Source organism: Rhipicephalus microplus, chromosome 9 (genome assembly GCF_043290135.1).
Source record: "Rhipicephalus microplus isolate Deutch F79 chromosome 9, USDA_Rmic, whole genome shotgun sequence".
Lineage (NCBI taxonomy): Eukaryota > Metazoa > Arthropoda > Arachnida > Ixodida > Ixodidae > Rhipicephalus > Rhipicephalus microplus.
Window position 1 is genome coordinate 11,578,616 of NC_134708.1, and position 25,085 is coordinate 11,603,700.

General features: G+C 46.9%; 1 protein-coding gene and 1 long non-coding RNA gene across 6 annotated transcripts in view; both read left to right on the forward strand.

Moving 5' to 3' along the window:
* The window catches only part of LOC142771541 (uncharacterized), a 50,109-nt gene extending 45,342 nt beyond the window's left edge, over nt 1-4,767 (forward strand). The window contains exon 2 of the long non-coding RNA XR_012885980.1: nt 4,009-4,767. This is a non-coding gene — a long non-coding RNA (uncharacterized LOC142771541). The remainder of the gene's footprint in view (nt 1-4,008) is intronic.
* The window catches only part of LOC142771540 (uncharacterized), an 89,329-nt gene that overhangs the window by 60,173 nt on the left and 4,071 nt on the right, over nt 1-25,085 (forward strand). For 2 of the 5 annotated variants that reach the window (XR_012885977.1, XR_012885978.1), the window contains exons 2-5: nt 14,240-14,524; nt 21,362-21,486; nt 24,718-24,914; nt 24,999-25,085. The exon at nt 24,999-25,085 is cut by the window's right edge. Coding sequence is in view for 2 of the 5 variants with exons in the window: in XM_075873136.1 (XP_075729251.1) it covers nt 14,240-14,524; nt 21,362-21,486; nt 24,718-24,787 (480 nt within the window). In the remaining 3 variants the exon portion in view is untranslated. The remainder of the gene's footprint in view (nt 1-14,239; nt 14,525-21,361; nt 21,487-24,717; nt 24,915-24,998) is intronic. The other 3 variants (XM_075873136.1, XM_075873135.1, XR_012885979.1) reach the window with 2 other exon arrangements.

Genomic DNA, 25,085 nt, shown 5'->3' on the forward strand with positions numbered 1-25,085 from the left:
CCGCTGAACGGTTTGAAGTTCTTTTCTATAGCTGTTTTTGCTTTTTCTTTGAACTAGAGTTGGAATAGGACAGCAAACCCGCCATCCTTATCACACTGTAAGAGAACCAAACCCAAGTGGCTGATGCACTCCACTGTTTTGCGTAGAACCGTTTGGCTGCTAACCTCGCTGAGTGGCGCATGACCTAATGCCTCGACTGCTGCCAAGAGGCAGCTGTCTCTGTCTTCACCGGGCGCCAAGGAGCTCCTGTTTTGGTACGGAGGCTGGTAAACTATACTTGGGACCTTTCATGAGTAAACATTCCACGAATACAGGTACTTTGGCTCCCCCAACGTACACAGTTTCTACCTGTCCTTACTGTTTGCCACCACTTCTTGGTAAGTGAGCAAGACAACTAGCCCACATGAACTCAGTGGCCACTTTTACTGAACAACGCTGCTCCATCAGTAGTGCATGACCACGGCGGCCTTGGCCTTGCGATTTGAAACAGCTTACCCTCAGCCAGTCTTCGAGGATACGTACTTGTTTCCAAGCCTCCGCTTTGAGCATTTTGCAAATCCTTTTCCAATGGTCCTCCAACGGGCGAATGCCGCCAAATACCATGGACATGGCAGGTGGTGGAACAAGCATTTCCGAAGGTGATAGGCGAGGTAGCGTGCTTGACTAGTCAGTGAAGCGATGAGGTTGCTACACATTGCGATCCTCTCATGCAGAGGTAGGATGGACAGGAATGCGATGTTTTATTACCCATGTCCAGTGTCAACAATGGTATATAAATGGGCCTGTGCAGTGAGCTCTACTGCGCGGAATAGAAATGGGTGTCCATTATGGTGAATTCGTACGCAGTTAGCTTAATCAGTCCCGCGTATCTTCAGCTACAACCGACCCCACCTTGACGCCATCGCATTGGGACCTAACTATTTCACTGTTTAAAATCCTTGAGGTTTTGCGTTGAAAAACCACAATAAAATAATTGGAGGCGCCGTTGTGGATGCTATCTAAATTTCAACTCCTTTGGGTTCCTTGACATGAACATAAACACAAGAACAGGGGTGTCTTGCACGTTTTGCCTCTTGCAAAATGTGGCAGCTGTGGTCAGGCTTCAATCCCGTAACCTCCGAGATTGCAGAAAAGCAGATTAATTAGTGCCAGAATCAGTACACACCTGCTCCTGCAATCACGGCAGTTTATCGAAACGTTTCGAATTCCCCGCATGAGTTGAGTGCACGGCTTTAGGTAGTAACAAATAGAGTAACTCTGGCTTCTTATTTACGTACCAAAGTGCCACGAAACAATCCGAAGTTATCTGAGAACTGTTTATTTTTTCGTAAGAGACACAAATAAAGAAAACACAAAAGAACAAAACAAGGTGATACACCGGACATATAGGACAGGGTAAATCCATTACGAGTATGCGCAAGGTTGCGCTGCGGGAAATCGAGCAGCTGTCTCTCATTTCCCACTGAAACCAAAACCAGGGTTGCCCAAGAAAACCGTCGCTCCAGGAGTCTTCCATTCGGGATCCTCTTCGCCACTCTGTCACAGCACCAGCGTCAATATTGATTAGCCGGCTGCACCCTTCTTCAGCTAGATAAGACCGAGACGCGTAGGCTTATGTTCTGACTTTTCTCCCGACGTGATGACAGCCCCGCGCACTGGCGCATATCAAATTACGCCTTTCGACGACGCCGGGACGTTGTCGGCGACCATTGCTGCTATCGCCGTACGATCATAAATGGAAGGGGCAGGTTTACAACGACGGCTGTCCCTGTCGTTACATGCATTAACCATATTCGTCACTCACCAATCCCCCCCTTCACAAAAAAAAGTAGTTACGGTAGTCTTGTACTTGCACTAAGTGAGGCCATCCGGATGTCGCAAAGAGCTGCCACGTATTCCCTCATCACAGCCCGTGACGTCGGCAGATTGTTTGCTTATTTTGCCTGTTTTCATGCGCTATCTCCTTATGGCTCCTCAGACTCCTTGCCTAAGAGGCGAGGGTTCAGCCTCTAGAATGCATAGAGGCGTGGTTTCAGCACGTAATGTCCAATGTAATCAAAACGTGGTATAAGGACAGCGCAGCGCCGAATGAAGAAAATGGTGTCATTAAGCAAGTGTCAAACCTCCAGGCCACGTAGTACATTACAACTAGTACATGACAACAACTAGTACATTACAGTAAGATCAAAATCCAAAGATCCAGTAAGATAGATCCAGTAAGATCAAAGGCCAAAATCATCGTCTTTTGCTCAGTCGATGTACTGGTCCGCCAGCGTCTCTTTCCTTAATCTCTCTGTGCGTCCTGAACAGTTTTCATTTGAACAAGCGATTTCATATAGTGACATCATCAACTGACGTCACGTTATTTGACACCACAGTGACTTCACGATGGCGTCCATAGTTTCGGCCCTTTGCGACGTCATGATGGCATGATATGGTGACGCCATTGCGTGATGTATTTTTTCCCCAGATCATTCGTAGTGACGCCCACGGTAAGTTTTGAACCTGATAAGGCAACAAGAATTTCACCTTGAAAAGGTGCATGCCTCTCTTGCGTGGCTTGAAGGATACGCTTGATTAGCTTCCTTTCGTGGCGGTCGCATAAAAAAAACTCCGAATTAATAGTGAATGTGGTAAAGATTGACCTAAATCGAAGGAACCTGGTAATTTCCACACTCGTGATGCAGAACTATTGGTGCCGAGCGAAACGAGAATAAAAAAAAATTCAGTATAGTATAACGCAAATGTATGGGCTAAATTTACACTGCAATAAGCAAAGCAGGAATGCTAAATGCTACTATTTTCCGTTGGTCTGAAATTCTCGCATAAATCCCTTTTAAAATACACGTTAACACTCTCTCATGTGTCGTGGTTCTCTCCGAAGGGAATATAATGATTCTCATAGGATAGTTATTGGTGCCAAAAGTCAATAATCATTTTAAAAATTCTTTATTCTTGTACGGTGTGAACAAGCTTGGTCATGCATGATCGGCATGGTGGTCATTTTACCCCGCTACAGAAACTCGGCAGTGGCGTAGCCTGGTGTAGCCCACCGGGCCGTACCTCCCAATTTAATTTTTTTTACCATAGCATACAGAATTCATAATGACTGGTGCGTCACTACCTCAGATGAAGAAGATGCCTCCCCATTCGAAAAAAAAAAATCTGACTGTGCCCCTGACATGCGCTCCGTAAAACATATTGCGTACACACTGGAACGTTCGGAAAAGGAAAGAGCGAATCAAAACGCATTGCGTCCGCTGCCATCTTTGCTAAATATTCATGGTGTACTTCTGTGAGCTTAACGTTCTACATAGTTGATGCCTACTTCCACGGCAACATGTTTCACATCAACACATTTTGTAAGTGCAGGTTAGAGGCGAAAGGCGGAGAGGTAAGCTAGCTTTCTCTTGAATCAGTTTTCCATTCAAGCAGATTCTTTGTCAGCATTTTTATCTCTTCTTGATGACTGAAACGTAATTGGTTATTTTTGTGGCAACTGTGTGTGTTGTGTCTGTAGTAGGAGTACTTCTATTTTATTTGCTAATTTCATAACTACAATATTGGCTAAATCTGGATTCGCGTTTTTCTACTGTTCCGTTACTGCAACCTTCGCATTTACATATATTTCGAGTGTCATTAAGCTGTATTTTTGTTTGTGTAATGTATTGCACCCTGCTAAAACGCCGGCAGAGGTTGCATTACCTATAAATATTATAAATAATAAAATTAATATTACGATAAATAGAAATATCGTACCTTTTTTGTGGAATCACACCTTAACTGATATCAAATATACGAAGAAGCACCTTAGTTGTCACCGTGCTTTGCTACAGCTTTTAGACAAGGGAGCACGCGAATATAGGATCGGGTTTTAGGTTTGATCCAGTTGCACTATAACCAGATTTTCCCACAATTTCCTACGTTATGCAGTAAAATAGACAGCTTATTGCATTTCGGCTGCATTCGTACATTGAGTCTTTTTTGTTTTGTTTTGTTTTCTTTCAGGAGAAGACCTTGAAGGACTTACGCCGCTGTTGCCGATAGCTTTCTGACTCGCGATCGGATACTAAATAGTAAAGAAGGTTTACCTCTGAGTCATCACGCAGAGAAAGCCACGTGAACAAATATATTACAAGGCAGGTTTGCCCGACGCCTATCTATCTGCGTACACGCACTCGACTGTGCATACGCTTGACTAATCAAATCCGTGCTGCCGCAGCACGCTGAAAGCATTCCTACTTGTGCCGCTTTGAAATTAGCATCGTTAACATCACTCTAGTGCAGGTGTTCACAAAGTGGGTTCAGCAGGCCTCTTTTTGTGGTTCCGCACGCCACAGATAATTTTTTGCTTGTTTCCGCACTCACCCACTCATCTCACTTATATCTCATCTTGTTGAAGGTGCATTTACACGAAAATTCCCCTTTGTATTTTTTTCTTTATGATTTAGACAAAAGAGCAAGACATGTGATCCTAGGAAATGCACCGGTAAACGTGGAAGAACCATAAAAAATTACTAATGCGTTTTTAAAACCCAGTTTTGATTTCTTCAGTGTCCTGATGCTATGACGCAGTACGAGCTTCTCATCCTGGGCTCGCAGTAGATACGATCTTCCTCAACCGTTCCGTATCGTGTCTCCGTTGGATACTCACAAGCGATTATTATCATGTTTTGGTGCCCGTCGTCAGTACAACTGACCTTAATGGTGCGTGACGTGACGGCACTATCAGAAGTCACAGCTTTGCCGTAAAAACGAACCGATGAATGCGATAGCAACAAATTGGAACTTCACACGCCGATTGGCAAGCAGATCGAAACATGCCCCGCACAAATGACGTACGAAAAGTGCTCACTGCAGGTAAAGATTAACACGAATATTATTTTATTTTTCGCTGCAGAACTTTGTGATATGGAGTAGCCGGGGCAAAAGGCACCTCAACCTCTCCACGGCAAAACAGTTAAAACAGAACAGAACAGAACACGAATAAGTGTTTCAGTTGTTACTTAGTTGTATCTGAAAAGCGCGCCCTTTTCGCAAACGTAAGTTGTGCAGCGATGGCAGTAACCTTTTTTTTTTGGGGGGGGGGGAGGGGGGGCGTAACCACAACAGAATCGTTGCAGTGCAAGCCCAACGCCAGCCGATACGTATGATCTTCACCACCAAGAGATAAGGGCGCTCGAGAGATCGTCCACTTCCCTCCCTCCGCGGGCCAAAGTACGCGTAATAGATGAGAGCTGCCGTGCGCTCAATGCGCTATCTTGCTGATAATTCTTAAAACACGATAGCCCCCCCCCCCCCCCCGAGATTCCCGCTAACAGTGGTAAGTGTTTGATATAAATATTTTGCCGTTTGAACTTTAAATGAGGAAGCACTCGGGCTTTCAGTGGTTAACGCCTCGCATTCACGACGAAGTCCCACGTTCGATTCTGCGTGCCGGAGGCTTTTTTTCCTGGATTTTTTTCTTTCTTGCGTTATCATATATATAGATACGTATACATACATGGTACATGGCATCGACGACGATGGCCACGTTGACGCCGGCGGCGAAATCCAGCCGAGAGTGTTCATATAATTGCTATGGCAATAAAAAACCAAGGCATTGGTGCAATATCACTGCTGCGGCAGCTGAATTATTGGTGGAGGCGAGAATGCTGTAGACCCGTGTGCTCAGATTTGTGTCAAAGTCAAAGAACCCTACGTAGTCGATATTTCCGTAGCCCTCCACTACAGCGTCTCTCATACTCATGCCGTATATTTAGGACGTTAAACTCCACATATCTATCAAATTGACCCAATAGTGTCCTGAAGGGAACATGTCACGTGTATTTTCTTTATATATCTTTCTTTGTATTTCGCAGGCAAACAGTAAGCTGAAAAAACCACAAAAATACTAGATAGGTATAGGGTTAGAAACAGTCACATTGGGTGTTTAGCAAATCATTAAACAACATTAGCAGCGGAAGTTTTCACCCAGCCAGCTTCGTTGCATTAGATATTCCGTACAACTCTTATCTAATTACGCAATTGAGAAGAACACAAAATATAGTGGGGCATACTCCATGCGATAGCGAGCGACCTGCATTTATTTGTAGCGTCCAAACGTGGGGCGGCACACTTTTAAGTTGTGACTAGAGTAGGGTGGGGAGCCCTGTATGTCACATATTGTGATCTGTAAGCCTTTTAAAACATTCTTAAAAAGTTCAATACTCTTCCAACTGCATATATAGGTCATTAGCTGTGGTCGTTTTATATGAAAAACATTGCTTCTTTTTTATTGCAAGAAAAACTTGCCTTTAAGGCATAATATTTTGTTGAATGTGTGCTGTTAGGCCGGTGTTGTGTATGAAGTGAAGTAGTGTCTTGTGAAATTTGTGTTCGTGTATCCAGTGGTTGTAACTCTCTGTGTCGCTGTACCGAAGGCCGGCTTAAGGAGGTGATGGGAGCGTTGTGGCTGCGATCCTTTACATGTCCATAAAAATAATATGTATCTGCTTGCATCGCAGGAGTGGGACAATATGGACACGTAACACCAACTCGTAAATGTGACCAGTTCCATGATGATATAATGGCCGGTGTAAGGGCCACCCCTGCCCGAAGCCTCCTTAGCACAACTTCCCCTGCCCTAGTGAGGTGAGGAGGGAGAGAACAGACACACGGTGGAATGAGAGCACGTGTATCCTGCCCGATAACATTTTTACGGGTATGGAGTGAGTTTAGGGGCTGAGGTGGAAGGGGAATGGCTGGAAGGTCTATGGCTGGAAAGTCTATGTGTGGAGGGCAATGCGCCTTCTGGTCAGCAGCAATGTTGTGTGGTTCGTAGCGTAGCCTTGAATCCAATGTGTTTTTAGGCAAGTACTCGTATTATGGTTCAGCTTATGAATCGCCTCGCAGATCTCCATCGCCTTGTGTACTTTCTTCAGCTCCTTAATAGCTCCTAAGATATCAGTGCACACTTAAATCTGGTTAATTGGGGGCAGCTTAGAGGTAGCCTCCTGGATTGCGTCGCGGATGGCTTGAGGTTCCATCGCAAGAGGAGTGGCTTCCGTAGTTAGTTAATGCTGGTGGCCACTGACAAAATTATGCGTAGTACTCGGGAATGATCTCCTTCCGCTGTCTTGTAAGATAGCAGCATCTGTATATACTTTGCAGGTATTAGCGCATGGGGTCTCGATGATGGAGCATTCGTCAAATGTAGATGATGTATTGAAGCACCGTAACTTTGTTGTCTTATTAGATATGATGGGGGTGAATTCCCAGTGAGGCATAGACTCGGACTGGTTGTCAATGCGAGAGCCACGTTGAAAGGGAGCATGCAACACAGCAACAACCAGCACAAGTTGCCTTTTGATTTCACGAGCTTTTTCTCTTTGCGAAATCAGCTCTGCAATTGTGTTAAACTGGTTGTGCTCCTGTAAAGTTGGTATGGGAGTGATGCGAGGTAACGCTGTTATTGTGTGCACACCATCACGGTTAACAGTCTCCAACTGGGCCAACTGTGCCAAAGTTAACCATTGAAATTGCGTGTGGTATATAATTTGTGGCTACAGAACTGTGCGGACGAGCTGTAGAGCTACATGTGTACGAGCTCCAGCTACTTTCGATGCAATGCGGCAAATCAGATGAAGTGTTTTTGTGGAACTCTGTCTGACTTTGCGAAGCCAGTCCACTCCATGGGCACTGCCGGACTGGTGAATATGAAGACCTAGTATGCGGACCTCCGAAGCCTCAGGAATGGTCACTGAACCTAGTGTAAATATAAAGGGGCACTACTTGATTTTCTGCGTCCTGCCTTGTTAGCTACCTGAACATATCTTGATTTTTTGGGGGACATATCTAACCCTGCGTTCCGAGTATAGCTCTGAAGAACATCAAGGGCTTTCTGAAGCTGTTGCGCTTGTCTTGAGACGTCTTTATGCACAGATCATAAAGACACATCAGCGTATATCAGGAATCTCACTTCGGCAATTCGGTGTAGTTGCCATGCTAGAGGTATTAGAGCCACGTTGAACAGAAGGGGAGCCAAAACGAATACTTGCGGGACACCTCTGTTGGACATGAAGCAACCTTCAGGCTTTCCACCTACTCTTATCACAAATGTGCGGTTGTGAAGAAAAGAGTAGAGAAATCTTACTACCCGCAGTGGAAATTCAAGCTTGATGAGGTTGGATAAAATGACGTCAAGGTTTATGCATGCTTCGAGGCACCTACAAGGTATTGGATGCGTCCAGCCACGTTGCGCGCGATTTCACGCAACTTCATCCTTTTACTCATAGGAGGTCACAAATATGTGCCCAGCCTGCGTTCCAAAAAAGCCCTGCCCTGTTCAAGCCTTGGCAAACAGGAATTCTGCTCGACTGTCTTGTTCAGACAGTCGAGCAGAATTTGCGCACGCGGCAAACATGATCAGGTAAAGAACAAGCGCAAGGGTCGTTCAATAGCCTGAATGCGGAACGGGGTTCAGGACACCGCGGACACGTTTTAAAGAATTCTAAAGAATATGCACATATAAAAAATGCGATGAGGAAAAAACAATTCGGGAGGACATGGGAATAGAGGGGGGAAGCGAAGCTTGGCGTGTGCGTTCATGACTGCTACGGCACTTTCTTTGTTTTTTTTGTTTATTGCTTTTTTTTCTTTCAGCCCTGAAAAATTGCTTTCGTCGGAGACATCTTTAGTGCACATTTTTTTTCAATAGTTAGTACCTCGAAAACTCGAACAAAGAATTTTCTAGTGGTGTAAGTATCTATGTATTTATGGACATGACAAACGTCGTCGTGGCCCTGTGGTCATGAAATGACAGAAAAAAATGTTTAATTTATCCCTGCTACTCGCTAGAGTACACAAAACCTGAACCAAAGTAGTTTCGGCAGCATGAAATCTTTTAGAACGTCGTCTATGCGCCTACTCTTTCGAAGCATTCGTGGTGCCTCATTCTGCAAGAGAATCACATTGGTACCTGTGTAACGTTGTGAATGCACCAGTGTACCAGTGTACATTGGCATGGTACCAGTGTACCGTTGTGAATAATGTACCAGTGTACATTGGCAACAAGAATTCTGATACCTACTGATCTGATCAGGGTATTTTTCCCCCGACTCAGTCGCATTATCTTAAGGACATACCAGGTATATATGGATGAGAGTTCGGGCACAGGTATGCAAACACATGGAGATCTGTCTGCTAACACACACATATGCATTCGAAATCTATTTTGTGAGAGTGCACAAATCTGCACCTCCGCCTACCCCACCTGAAGGGGGACCCTGCCCGCGCCTATGGGTAGGTTGTTGAAACTTCACGGTGTGAAAAGCGGCACCGACAATGGTTCCGAACAGTAGGCATCTTCATGCTCTAAAGTGACCAAGACGTAGCATAATTCTTTAGGGTAAACCAGCATGTGTGTGTCTGGCGCTTTGGCGTGTACGCGCGCCCCTGTGTGTGTGCGAGCGTGCGTGCGTTAGCACGTACGAGGACAAAGAAAAGTTAACAAAAATATGAACAGTAGTAGGCTACACTAACCTAGCGCAGCGCACTCTAAATGACATAAATGCTAAACGCCTACTGACTCAATGCATAAAAGTAAGGTGTGCAAGTCAATGATTTACGTGCCTGTGATAAGTGACGTGCATAAAAGTTCAAAGTGCACGCCATTACAAAAGTTGGAAGTAGACAACGATGAAGGTGGCATGAGCGTGGGGCTGAAAACCGAAAGGAAGAAGGAAAAGGAGGTAGGAGCGTAGCAGCGAAGGTACGAGGGAAGAAACGGGGTAGATATGGCTCACTACTCGGCCGTTTGTTTCCGGACCCGAGCCTGGTAACGGCTCAGCCAGGGCTACCTACCACGTAATATCTGCCACGGCCGAGCGTTGCTGACGTGCTGTGGCTTCAAAGCATCCTGTGCCAGAGGACACGCGGAGCTGTCGGGCTACGGGCACGAGTTCCAGCGGAGGTGTCCGGCCGGGACGCGGCTACGGTGGTGGTGCCTACCCTTCGAGTGGCCGCCTGGTCTACCGCATGCGGACAGCGTGATTCAGCCCAACAAGCACCAACGAACTTTGACGATATCAGCCTCGTGTCTTGTGTCTATGCTAAGATGACGAAATATGCTATGAGAATAGGACTTTGGTAGCGCTAGGAGACAGTGAGGGATTGTTTTCATGGGCTGTCCATGTTATGTGCGCTCTTTTTGTGTGCGTAAAAAGTGTGGTGTACAAACGGCCTCGTCTTTTCGTGGATGTCTGGGGCGACGTCTCGGACGCTCATTCACTAAGAGCTTTCACGTGGCAATAACACACATAGCAACGTAACACTGGCGTCCGCTGCGACAGGACTAGGTCATTTGTATCACTCGAGTGTGGTTGCCGACTAGTCAGGATAAGATGAGCTCGGCAGATTTAACGGTGTTGACCATGCGCATGGGTTTGGAAGGTGCGGAATTGATAGCATAGATTGATAAGCGAGAAGCTCGAGCACGTGAGGAAAGGGCCGCACAAAGAGACGCAAAGAAAGAACAGATGGAGCTCCAGTTACAGGTCGAGGAACGTGAAGCACAAGCACGTCTGGAGAGGGCGGCAGAAAGGGAGGCGAAGAAAGAGCAAATGCAGTTACAATGACAGGTCGAGGAGCAGGCCCAAAAGACGATCCAATTGTGCCTCCAACTGACTCGGACTGAAGCAGCCAGAGAGCCCGTCGGGGCAGACATAGGTCGACCACCAAAGGTGTCTTCTAACGTCAATCCCCATAACTTTATACCAGGAATAATGAAACCCGGGATGACGTAGATATCCATTTGAAAAGGTTTGAGAATATTGTGATGGGACAAGACTGGCCTAGAGACAAATGGACCATGACTCTGAGTTTGTGTCTAAGTGGAGAAGCGCTAAAAGTGTTTGGTAGCCTATCCCCTGAAGATGCACTTGATTATGAGAAAGCGAAACTGGCTCAATCGCAGCGATTTCGCTTCACAGCGGAAGGTACCATGAGAAGTTCTGCCACAGTAAGCAGCAAGAGGAAGAAACCGGTGGGCAGTACGCTGCATGGTTAATGAGATTGTTTGACCAATGGGTGGCAGTGTCTAAAGTAGACAAAGAATACGCGTCAGTTCATGACCTAATAGTAGCTGAGCAGTTCATCAGTAAGAGTCATGATCGAGTGGCGCTCTTTTTGCGTGAAAATAATTGCCCTAAACTTGACAAAATGGCTAAAGTGGCTGATCAGTTTTTAGAGGCACAGCGACAGTCGATCCAGTCGATCCAGCTTGTTTTCCCCGAAAAAGCGGAAAGCGGCATGTCAGTTAGAAGTGGGAGCATGAGCTCAAACAATTCAGTACAATGTTTTGCTTGGAACAAAATCAGTCATAAAGCCTCAGATTGTCGTGCTCGGACGAAGCAAAGGCTTACTGTGGGCATTGTCATAGGGCGGCACATGATACCAAAGTTTGCACCAAGGAACTCGCCCCGTATAAAAAGGCTTTGTGTATATTCTCCGAAAAGAACTCGAAAGACCATGATACCGCATGCGGCGGTGGGCCCGTGAAGAATGTGCCGGGGGCAGTAAACACGCAACAAATGACAACGAAATGTCAGATGCCAGTTCTCCAGGGCCTCTTATTTTGTAAGCCTGTCTCTGTACTCCGGGATACAGGAAGTAATACGACGGTTGTACGATGTTCCGCCGGGCCCGACGAAGTGCTCACAGGAGCTATGACGACATTGTTTTTAGCCAATGGGAGCAGGATAAAAGTCCCAGAAGCAAACGTTGAGATACTTTCGCCCTACTTTTCTTGCATGGTGATCGTAAAATGCAATGACCTCCCCATTGTATGACGTTATCGTGGGGAATGTACCAGGGTCCCGTGATCCCAATGATCCAGACAGCAGGTGGAGCCAGAGACTGTCGGAACGGAAGACGAAGTCAAAAGGCGTAAAAGAGAGATTAGGGGCAATGAAAAGAGATCGTGACGAGAAGCCAATGCTCAGCGTAGTCAAGAATTCAAGCACTTCATTGGACTCGGTGAAAGCAACCGCTATGAAGATGAACCAACGAATTCTCAAGGTTGCGCAAGCGGAGGACAAGAGCCTGGATCTCTGTAAGAACTAAGTTGGACAGGTGTTTTTTGGGGAAGGATCGACACAGTATTCGTTTGTTATGCAAAGCGAAATTTTATGTCACCATTACCGGTTATCCTTCAGTAAGATGGTACAGCAGGTCGTTGTTCCTCGCAAACTTCACACCCAAGTACTGCAGCTACCTCACGAAAGTCTGATGACGGGCCATCGAAGCATCAAGAGGACAATTGACTGAGTTTTAGGATAATTCTATTGACCACGAGTTCAGGAAGAAGTAAACAGATACGTGGGGTCCGTGACACTTGCCAAAGAACATATCCGAAAGGTAAAGTGGACAAGGCATGTCTGGTAAGGCCATTGAGTGACGCCTCTTTCGAGCGAGTGGCAATCGATATTATCGGTCCTTTAAAACCTGTGTCGAGAAACGGAAACCGCTACATATTGACCTTGGTGGACTTCGCCACGTGTTACCTGGATGCGGTGGCCCTGCCAGCAATCGATTCGGCGACGGTAACAGAGAGCCTGGTGGAGATGTCTTCACGCGTAGGGTTCCCGCGTGAAATTCTATGCGATGAAGCATCATGTTTTACTTCCGAACTGATAAAAGAAATGAACGACTTACTGGCCATTAAGCACCCCAGTTCTACACCTTACCTATGTGCAACGGGTTGGTGGGACGATTTAACGGTACGTTAAAACAGATGTTGCGGAACCTCTGCCAGGAGGAAGCAAAATCCTGGGATCGGTTGCTTGCCCCACTCCTTTTTGCCTATCACGAAGTTCCTCCGACTAGCATGGGATTTTCTCCTTTTGAACTTATTTACGGGCGTGACGTGACGTCAGGGACGTCAGGGCGTGACGTCAGGGGACCACTTTGTTTGTTAAAGGAATTATGGACTGGATAGCACATCGGCAACGAGGTGAAGACAATTTACGGATATGTATTGGATCTCCAAGATCGTCTTGAAAAAGCACTGCAGTTGGCTCATGAGAACACGAGCTAGAAAATCGCAGAAACACTACTACGATCGGCGAAGCACAAAACGTCAGCTTGAAGTAGGATACCGCGCCCTTATCCTACTCACTACGACATGAAATAAATTACTCACGCAATGGAAATGACCTTTTAATGTCACAGGAAAAAAGGGCAGTCATGACTACAGGTTGCACTCGGGACGTTGACACCAAGTTATTCCACATCAACATGTTAAACCGTTGCGAGGATCGTGAACCTGAGGAGTTTACACAGACAGCGTTATTCGTAGTGATGGAAAAAGAAGAGGTGGATTCACCTATACCAGTCGGACGCTTCTGACACCTGCATCGGTGCGATATTATTGCAGGAACACGACGGATTTTTACACCCTGTATCTTATGCAAGCCGCCAGTTGCTGTCTCGGGAAAAGAACTACTTTACCATAGAGAAGGAATGTTTGGCATCGGTATGGGCGGTACAAAAGTTTCACATTTTTATTTGTATGGGAACCAGTTTGTCGCACAAACAGATCACCAACCTCTACAGTACTTAGCCAGAGCCCAACACTTGAACAGTAAGATCCTGAGGTGGAGCCTGGCATATCAAGAATACTCATTTAGCATTCAGCATATAAAAGGGTCGGAGAATACCGGTGCGGACTTCATGAATAGATTGTGAGTCAAGAGGTCGGACTTCAATGCACTGTGATATTGGGTGCTTGACGCTCGAAGTATGTCAGCGCATTTGCTGGTGTTTTTATGCATAGTAAATATTAAACCTGGACACTTGAGCTATACACAAGACGTGTGCAGTGTATCGACTTACAGACTGCGCACACGTCAGCAGTTTTTTTATATAAAAAACTCTATCAAGGAGGGGGGGGGGGGGGCTATGTGATAAGTGACGTGCGTGAAAGTTCAAAGTGCGCGCCATTACAAAAGTTGGAAGTAGACAATGACGATGGGGGCATGAGCGCGGGGCTGAAAACCGAAAAGAAGGAAAAGGGGCGTGGCGGCGAAAGTACGAGAGAAAAAAACGAGAAAGACGGGGTTCGCTGCTCGGCATTTTGGTTCCGGAATCGGTTCTTTGTTTAAACATCCTTGTCTAAATAATCCGGCTGGTAAAACGATTCTATCTCACAAATGAGGCACCTTCCGTTTCATGGCCGATTCCCCGTGGTGGGTTGCGCCAGGACCCCGAGGAACAACCAACCAACCAACCAGACCCAGCCTGGTAACAGCTGAGCCCGGGCTACCTGCCACGTACTACCTGCCACGGACGTGCATCGCTGACGTGCAGCGGCTTCAAGGCATCCTGTGCAAGAGGACACGCGGAGCTGTCGGGATACGGGCACGCGTTCCAGTGGAGGTGTCCGGCCGGGGCGCGGCTACGGTGGTGGTGCCTACCCTTCGAGTGGCCGTCTGGTCTACCGCATGCGGACAACGTGATTCAGTCCAAGAAGCACCAACGAACTTTGGTGAGACAAGCCGTGTGTCTTGTGTCTTTGCTAAGATGAGGAACTGTGCTAAGAGAATAGGACTTTGGTAGCGCAAGGAGACAGTGAGGGATTGTTTACATAGGATGTCCATGTTATGTGCGCTCTTTTTGTGTGCGTGTAAAGTGTGGCGTACAAACGGCCTCGTCTTTTCGTGGATGTCTCGGGCGACGTCTCGGACACCCATTCACTAAGAACTTGCACGTTGCAATAAGATACATAGCTGTGTAACAGTGCCCTTAAATTACGTTACGCAATGGTGAAAATAGTGGTTAAGGTAGCGTTAATATTTACAACCTAGTAGTAAGACAAGCGGTATTGTTTTTTCTGCTCTAATATTTGTTTAGAGGTAGTCTTAATGGTTCCAAATTTAATCAGCGAGGTATACGGACGGTAGACGTCTTGGCGTGTATGTGCTTTTTCACCGCTTTGTCAATAATATTATGTCGGCTTTTCTTGTTTCTCTGCTTTTCACTTGCTTATTTTAGGACCGCGAACAAAATATTTATTTCTGTTTACGCCGTCTCTTTTACACATCTAATTTATGTCTTCCCCTTCCCCCTCTTTCACTCCTAAAAAATAATTTTGTCCTGAAGCGTCGTTCAGAACGTTTTCAAAGCGTCCATTGTTTTCGCAATAATTTTGTAGCTAGCCTCAGACGTTGCTGCCAATGTCCTCAAAACGTGCTTTGTTTCCCAGGTAAGCAGCCGTCTTCCGTTAGCGTAACAACCAATCTCTCCGGAAACGTTACCTTTTGCCCATCGACTGACATGACTATGTTCTTTTTATGTTCTGGTACGTAATTTTGTTGAAACAGGCGTTGTTGAGTCCTTTGTTAGAAGCCGTGGCATCGCAGGAAATGAATGATTACGTCACTGTGGCAATTTTGTTGTGTGTATGTGTATGAACGTGTATGACAATGCACACAATATAGAATGGCGAGTGTAGTTGTGCAAAATGTTTCGTATTAGGAGATCTTTCCTGTTTACACAGTTTAGCGAAATGGAAGAACATAATAACTGGGAAAATTACTTCCTCTGCAATTTTTTTCGACAACAGGCCCGTTGAACAGCATACCTAAAGTTAGCCCATGCTTCTCCTTGAGTTTTCATGTGGCCTGAAAAAAAAAAGAATCTTTTTCAATGTATCTGCTCTATGTCCATAGCATGACCTTATCCGAATATAAAAGTTCAGGAGGGAAATGCAGTTACTGAAAATGTGTGCCCTGGGCGCACATATAAGTGGAGAAGCGCTGACAGTGTTTAAGAGAGTTTTGCGAAAGTCAACATCTATATTGTTATGCCAGCGAGTCCTCGTCAAACGTCCGTGCCTCTGAAAAAGGCAATCTGGGTCAAGGCCAGCCCGCAGTCCGCCTGACGCGAACAACTCAACGGCGTGAACACGCGCGGCGCCTCTCTGGCCCACGTGCATTGAGTCAGCAGCGCACGTGACAGCGAGCCGGCGTCCTCGTGTCTGGTGGTCTGACGCATTGCGCGGCGACCCCATTGGAGGAATCTGCCCTGACGACCAGCGGCGCTTCTGATTGGACATTTTGGTTGGACCCGGTGCAAATAAAAGAAGCCCTGCGGCGCGTCGCGATCGGCGGTCCTATGAGAGAGGAGTCCGCATGTCGGAGAGCCGACATGTGTGTGAGTCGGCGGTCCTATGAGAGAGGAGTCCCCATGTCGGAGAGCCGAGATGTGTGTGAGTCGGCGGTCTTAGGCGAAAAGCTGACCTATGTGTTAGAGAGGAGAGCTCGGCTCTTCGAGTCTCTGTCGGCCCCAGTGCCGAAATTGTAACGCCTCTGTATATATGCTGTACATAAACCTTATTTAACTCACCGTCGTCTCGTCCGCTCGTCTTATCAGCTCTGCGCAGAAGCAGTCGCGAGCTGAGAAACATACGCTACCAAACGGCTGGTGACCTTCCCGGCGGAGTTGGAAGCAGTGGCGCCTTCGGGACCGTGTTGGCGTCGCCGTCTTTCGCAACAGTGGTGGCAGCGGTGGGATCGGTCCGTCTTTCGCAACAGTGGTGGCAGCGGTGGGATCGGCCGGCGTCAGCGACATCGATGCGGTGAGTGCCTGATGTTTTCCCCTCAGTTCACCAGACTACTCTAGCTCAGGTTGTAGTAGTTTAGAGAAGGGCTGTGTGAAGCATTGAAGTGAGCTTTGATCGTTTCAAGCCAAGTCGAAGCGCTTTCAAACCAAAGTTAATGCGGAGGGTGTAAACACGGGAGAGTGAAAAATTGCTTGCGCGTCTTGCTAGTTGACTTATAGTGGGTACGGCAAGTAAATTGTTAACAGGGGCAAACAGCAAGAGGCTAGTGTGAACGATGGAGAACCTTAAAGTGAAGGAACTCATCGAAATTTGTGAGGAACTCGGCATTACTTTGGGCCGTGCGAAACGAAAGCAAGCGATCCTTGCGATCATGAAGGATGAGGGAGTGTCGGCTGAGGAAGTCGATGAGGCCTGGGTGGATATTAAAGCACGCCGTGAGGAGGCTGAAAGGCGAGAAGTAGAAGCTCGCGAACGTGAGGAGGCTGAAAGGCGCGAAGCTCGCGAACGTGAAGAAGCTGAAAGGCGCGAACGTCGCGAGGAGGCCGAGAGACAGGAGCGTCTCGAGTTGAAACGACTAGAATTGGCAATCCTACAGTGTTCGCAGGCGCCTAGCGTAGCTTCTCCGACGATTCAGGTCAGCGGTTTTAGAATTCGGGACCAACTGCCACCGTTCGTAGTAGGCGAGGACATGGCGAAGTATCTCGTCAAGTTTGAACACGTCTGTGAGCGAAACGCTTTGGAGCGGTCTCTTTGGGCGCAGAACCTGTTAGCTCTTCTTCCCGGCGAAGTGTCCGACGCGATAACTTGCTTGTCTAGGGAAGCGTTTCAGAGCTATGACGAGGTCAAGGAAGTGCTCTTGAGACGTTATAAGTTATCACCCGAGGCTTTCAGGCAAAGGTTCCGGTATGCTGAAAAGGGGAATGAGTCACACGTTGACTTCGCGTTTCGTCTTAAGGCCGATTTAATTGAATGGCTCAAGGGCGAAGGTGTTTATGACGACCGCGATAGAGTGGTGGAATGCGTTGCATTGGAGCAATTCTACCGCTGCATCGAGGATAATGTCAGGCTTTGGCTGCAGGACAGACTTGGTGAAGTACAGCTAAACAAGGCAGCAGAGTTAGCTGAGGAGTATTATACTCACCGAAAGTTGCATAGCAGGGCAGTGCGCGTTGAAAAGGATGAAAGGAAAGAGGGCTTTTCAAAGAAACCTGATCAACGGAGACCCGATCCGCACCGTAATTTCAAGAAGGACCCGTCTCTTATGAAGGACAGTGTAGGGGAAGGGCAAACAGAAGCGGAGAAATCGAGTGAGGTTTCTACCACACAGGCATTTGAATCGGAAAACAAACGGAAGCCGCTAATCTGCTACAACTGCAAAAAGGAAGGGCACATCGCGAGAAACTGTCAGGAAAAGTTTGCTTTCGCAACGATCCGAGAATCAGAAAAAAACGTTCGGTTGTTGGAGCCGTATCTCCAAGAAATTAGGGTGAATGAGAAAACGTGCCGAGTACTTAGAGACTCAGCGGCAACCATGGACGTTGTCCATCCTTCATTGGTGTCTCCGGATGACTTCACAGGAGAATGCGCGTGGATCAGGCAGGTCGCCGAGGAGCAGAGTGTTCGCTTACCAATCGCCACGGTTGTCAGTAAAGGCCCGTTCGGTGAGCTTCGCACCGAAGCGGCTGTGTCTGCCGCGCTAAATGATCGTTTTCCTTATCTTTTCTCCAACAACTCAGAGCAGCTTCTCAAAGAGCAGGGCAAATCGTTCTTCCCCAACTTAGCGTGCATGGCTCTCACGCGATCGCAAGCGCGGAAGCTATCGCGGCAGCTTGATCTGGTTCAATGCGGTGAACTCTCAAGTGGCCTTGTCGGCGGGTCGACGGAACCCCAGAAAGGAAAGTTTCCGCATGAGTCATGTGAGCAGTCGCGCGAGCAGCCCGTCACCGAACCGACCGGCGCGGTTTCCGTAGAAAGGGGAGACGACATGGCGCCATTGAGTCAGAGCGAGAGGGTTGCAACGCTCTCGCCTGTAGCGGAAAGTTGGAGCGAGCTGCCGAGAGTTGATCAAGAGACGCTCATTCGAGAGCAGCGTGAGGATCTCTCGATTGAAGCGCTAGTGGAAAGCCAAATTGAAGCGCTAGTGGAAAGCCAGAAAAACGCGGCGAAAGTGCTGTCGAAGGAGCACTACGAGGAATCGGTGAAGAAGCGTGCTTTTGAAGTAAGGAGTCAGGTAATGCTGCCGCAGCCATCCAAAAGGAACAAGCTTGAGGTTGATTGGGAAGGGCCCGCCAAAGTATTATCGAAGCCTTGCGATACAAATTATGAGGTGCAAGTAGGAAGGCGGCAGAACAAAATTTACAACTTGATGAAACCCAATGTTCAACATCAAGCGGACGTAAATCAGCTGTTGAAGGCTTCAGAGGAAGAGGAAGCAGAAAATTTGAGTTCTAGTGAGGTAATCGAAGGGGGATCGAAAGTAATCCGGGAGCAGATAAACCTAGAGCCTAGCTTAAGTGAAGGAGGACCTGAGAAAGAGGACCTGAGAAAGATTGTTTCCGAGTTTGGGTATGTGTTGTCGGACCATCCCGGAGACACGACGGTGATCGAACACGATATCGAGCTAGGCGGTGAGGAGTCAATCAATAGCAAACCGTATCGTTGTTCCCCTGTGCAACGTCGCATGTGTGAGCCGCTCTTGGTGCCGCATAGGTATCGTCGCCTAAAAGTGGCCGGTTACTGAAGTGGAGCATGTTGCTCCACAGCGCAACTTTGACGTTCGCTATCAAAAAAAAATATAAAGGAAAGGTAAACGCTAATGCAGGTGCATTGAGCAGTGCGTTCTAGTTAGTACCTTCTCAACCTTTCGGTTTCTCGCTGGCGATTCGGGGCAAAATTTTGACCTCATCACTACCTGGGCTGAGCGCTCTCATTCAGAGTGATCTCAAGGGGCCAACTTTGTGGCATTCTAATTCGTTACGTTGTTGTACGTGGGAAAAAAATTGAGTTGTCATTTTAAGAGTCTTGTGTCCCACATGTGCCTCTTGATGTAGAGGGAACAAAATTCCGATAGACACGTAGATAGGTATATGTTGTACTATACTTTGTCTGGTGTTCTGTCGGGTGACCGAAGGCACTTGCGTGTGTCGTGTGTTGTCTGTTGTCGATCCGTTCTTGGCAAGTTGCAGAACCATCGACAAGTGCTGAAACCGAAGATGGTCAGAAGAGACAAGTGAAGCTGGTCGACAAGTTGTGGCGACAAGCCAGTGGAGCTGGGATCCATCGTCAAAAATGGGATGTGTTCCCGGAACAGTCTGGAGTTGTATTCTCCCCATGGCCCTGGAGGCGAACCTGGAGAGACCGGGCGAACGAGCGCACCTGACATCCGAGCCCCGTGGAAGCAGCTCGTCTTTCCGGTGCATTGTCTGGCGGCGGGGGTGCTGTTATGCCAGCGAGTCCTCGTCAAACGTCCGTGCCTCTGAAAAAGGCAATCTGGGTCAAGGCCAGCCCGCAGTCCGCCTGACGCGAACAACTCAACGGCGTGAACACGCGCGGCGCCTCTCTGGCCCACGTGCATTGAGTCAGCAGCGCACGTGACAGCGAGCCGGCGTCCTCGTGTCTGGTGGTCTGACGCATTGCGCGGCGACCCCATTGGAGGAATCTGCCCTGACGACCAGCGGCGCTTCTGATTGGACATTTTGGTTGGACCCGGTGCAAATAAAAGAAGCCCTGCGGCGCGTCGCGATCGGCGGTCCTATGAGAGAGGAGTCCCCATGTCGGAGAGCCGACATGTGTGTGAGTCGGCGGTCCTATGAGAGAGGAGTCCCCATGTCGGAGAGCCGACGTGTGTGTGAGTCGGCGGTCTTAGGCGAAAAGCTGACCTATGTGTTAGAGAGGAGAGCTCGGCTCTTCGAGTCTCTGTCGGCCCCAGTGCCGAAATTGTAACGCCTCTGTATATATGCTGTACATAAACCTTATTTAACTCACCGTCATCTCGTCCGCTCGTCTTATCAGCTCTGCGCAGAAGCAGTCGCGAGCTGAGAAACATACGCTACCAAACGGCTGGTGACCTTCCCGGCGGAGTTGGAAGCAGTGGCGCCTTCGGGACCGTGTTGGCGTCGCCGTCTTTCGCAACAATATATATGTTAAGGGCTTTACAGTGTTATATTATAACTTATTTCTTTTTAATTGTTTAATTGAGATGTGTTATTTGGGGAAGTTTCCTGATTTGTTATAAAATTTGATTAGCCTAGAATCGCTAGTAGGCTGTGAATAAAACGCCTGTTTTTTTTCCAATTGTTCTGATATAGTTGCACATTTTTCTGCCTGAATGAAAGCCTTTTCAGCGATGGTTGTAAATCTAAACTTCTTTTATAAGGATCCAATAAAGACGTACTGTCGGAGCAGCTGTAACAAAAAATATTTTTGATTTTTCTGTTTATTTTAATACAGTATGCACATTGAGCACTTCTCTGTTCGGAATATGATCAATTGATTGTCATCAATCAACAGGCGGAATGTTGGAAGTAATATTTATGGTGCTAGAAAAATGACACATGTAGCTAACTCTGCTCGTTGTTTTTCACTGACAGCAATGATATCAGATTTCATGACTAATGTCTGGACTGAAGAAAATGCTACTTGGATGCACGTAGAAACTTATTTCTAAGAATTAAGAAACTCGAGTGGCATATAATAAGCATACGCCTTTACATGTAAGCTTCCTAATCATTAATTTATTTGTGCTTTCTTATTTTCATGCAGGATCTGCCACCCGGACGGTCGCTTGCACCACACCAATACAGCATTTTCTCACTCATATCCTACGTTGGATGCATCACGTCCATTGTCGTACCGCTCTTCACCATCCTCACCTACTCCTTCTTCAGGTGAGTAGGTTCCAAGTCATTCACTTAAAACGATAACGGGCCACAAAATCACGTGATTTTAGGTGATGCAGGGTCATGCAGGAGTTTGGTGGAGGGGGCACTTTTTAAAGGCTTTGAAGAACACACATTTGCAGCGTTTATTCTAGGGCGAAAAATCCCATTGCATAAAAATATTAGCCTTCTCCCCCCCCCCTCCCAGCTCTTGTTCTCTGGCTACGGACCTGAGGTGTTGCTTACTGGTGGTTACATTCGTAGAACAAGACTAAAAATTGTGTTCTAGGATAATACTCTAATCAATACATGACTGATTTATTTTGTTATGAAACAGTGTCTCTAAGAAGAGGTCGTACCCTAGGCATGGCTATAGCTACTCCTGTTTTTTGACATAATAATTTAAATTATGAAGTTATCAATAACCCTAAAGTAGAATGAAATTCGCAAACGACAAATTTCTATTGACGAAAACATTGTGTACTGGTCAACAACAATGTTCATGCGCAAGCAACACAAGAACATTTCACGCTTAACACAAGGATTCATCTTACAGTTCTTTACGGAAAGTGGCCACACAAGAGTCACATGGCAACTGCCTGCACATTAAACACGGTCGTAATGAGACAAAAAAAAGAATTGAAATCACGTCACTTGAAGTATCTGGAAATGAATAATAATGCTAATATAATTCGGTATGTGAATCAGTATACTTCTGATATCTCTGTTCTTCTTGAAAATGCACTAGATTGTGTACAGCGACGTTTTGAAAGGCTTTGTTAAGCTTGTCCACGAAAGTATTTGTAGTAAAAGATGTTTAGGAGATCGGAAATTTTTCAACAGTGATAGTGACTGGTTCCAGCGTTTAAAAGAAAGTGCTTGCCTTCATTCAATGCGCGACATAATGTGTACGACAGAATGCTTTTCTTCAAGAACTGCTGCAGGCATTGAGTTAAATACACATAATCGCAACCCTCGTGCAAATGCGAACGCCAGATGCCCAAGGACTCTTGTCTTGGGCTGCAACAGACATGGGAAACCTGTGCGGCAGTCAAAAACGAGTTAGTGTGGGCAAGGTGCCATGACTGACTGTCTGTAGCCCTCTTACCACAAACGGCCCGGACATAATTTTTGTCTATGAGGGCTGATCAAGTGTGAAGCCCACGGGATGACTTACAGCCCTCGCATAGTAGAGTACCGAGTACTCTAAATCATTTACCACTTTTAGGGGCGAAGCTCCTAAAGGCGTAGATCTGTATATCTCCGATGTATGTAGTACTAAGTAACCACCGGTGGCACATACCCACCCTAGAGCGGGTATGTGCCTTAGAGGATGCGAGATGGGAGATGGCGGTACTTGGAGTGTTCATTAGATGAGCGCACGGAAGGATGGACAGACAGACTAGCAGATGGACGGATGGATGGACGTATGGACGGATGGACGCACGAATGAACGGACGGACAGACAGATGGACAGACTCATGGATGGACGCATGGATGGACGCACAAATGGTCGCCCGGACAAACAGAAGCAAGAACGCATGGACGGGCTTACGGACGCTTCACCTCACTCATCATCATCATGCACTCCGTGGATATGCTGTGATTTTTTTTCTAAACACAGTAAGTAAGGTTACCGCTCTCGATTGTGGAGTATACATAGTACTCAAAATCGTCAAAAATTTTTATTCTTAACTGCTTACACAAGAAACGCTGAATAGATCTCAAGGTGAATCAAAAACAACGGCGAAAGTTTGAAGTACCAAATCAATACGAACACACCGCAGGCATTAACCCTACGTCTATTACAGACACACACGTACCCAAACTTTTCCACGCTTCACGTTTATTATCCTAATGCATACCCCAGCGACACATGCCGATCATGTGGACACACGGCGACACCCGCACACATGCTCTAGGAGTGTAAAACAACTCCTCCCGACTCCACCTCAAGCAAGTGGGAGAGGTCCCTCAGGAGCTCACTTCTCGCCGACCAGAAATGGGCCGTCCAGCAGGCCCACGAAGCGGCCGCCAGGTACTCCCTGCCAGTCCCTACGTGGGAGACACCCGCTACGCTCTAAGCGCGTCCTGCAGGACTGAAATAAAGTTTTTTTATTCCAATCTATGCACGCTCGCTGCCATGGCAGATGCCTCAACAGAGACCTCTCGAGCAAGATTCCCATGCTCGGTCCTGCTGCGGCTGAACACGGCCTTTCTTGTGGGATTTCTGCACCAACTATTCCCCAGGATCGCGTTGTGCATATAGCCACGCTGTAGCCACACATTACTTCTTGCTCGCCTGTCTTGCCTGAATGGGTCTCGAGGTGGCCAACATATACCAGATGCTTGTTCACGTGTTCACGTCCTCGAAGACAGGATTCAGGCTCAAGCGCATTCTCATAGCTTGGGGTGGTCAACAATTTTCCCACATTTACGTGCTCTCTGCAAACTACTGTCTATCTCTTAACCCGGATGATTAACAAAAACGAAAGAAAGAAAACTAAAGCAAGACAAGTGCCCAAAAGCAGCACTCACGTCTCGGTGTTTGTGTTGTCTAGCCTATTCCTTGAGTTACCTTTCTGTTTCCTCGCACTGCCAAAGCGAATCTCAGCGGCTACGTAGAACAAATCTGGTTGTTGAGATATGTTCTGCCAGGTGCCACAATAATTCAAACTGCTCACAAGGAGAGTGTGTGGTAAAGAATTTTTATTAATTACGCTGACGGTCAATTTTTCTCACATTTAGTTCTCTTGTGGCCCGATATCTTATGTATCCAATACATCTCATACCCAACAATTTTGTGCCAGTTTTATTTTTAGAAGACTGTTATTTTGTAATATTCAAAAAAAAACCCACAGGTCGCGGGATCGTATCCCGGCTGCAGTGGCTGCATTTCTGATGGAGGCGGACATGGTGTAGGCTGTGTGCTCAGATTGGGGTGCACGTTAAAGAACCCTAGGTGGTCTAAATTTCCGGAGCCCTCTACTACGGCGTCTCTCATGATGATATGGTGGTTTTGTCACGTTAAACCCCACATATCATCAATATTCGAAAAACGTAATGTGCCCAACTAAAAGTGCTTGGAAAAAGAAACAAGATCGATTGCCAGTAGTTGCACGTGCCAAGAAAAACCTATGCAACTTCACCCAGCCCATTCGTTTTATAGCCAGATCTTCATTAGTGTCCATTCGCATAAGGCTTACTTGTGTTTTAATTGGCTTCTTTACTCTTTCACAGGTATTGCAGGAACCATCGTCGGAACCTGCTTGGCCACAGATTTGGAGCCTTACAGAAGCTAAGATGACTAGTAAGCAGCTGCATGCTGATGCTTTCTTCAGATGTTGCTAGCTTCACGTTGTGTACACGTCGCCTGAACTCTTTGGATATGTCATTCACATAAACTACGTGAAGACTGGAATGTGCTATATGATAATGTAAGTTTTTATCAGGACATTAATACATGCATTTTATTGCATTGTTGTCTTTTTCTTTTTGTATGGCTGCGTGATGTCACCCAGAAACCCCCTAACTGCATTCTTCGGCATCTCCTGCTTCGTCCTTTTCGTTAACTTGCTTCTCTTCATCATGGTGACGCGAATGACGTT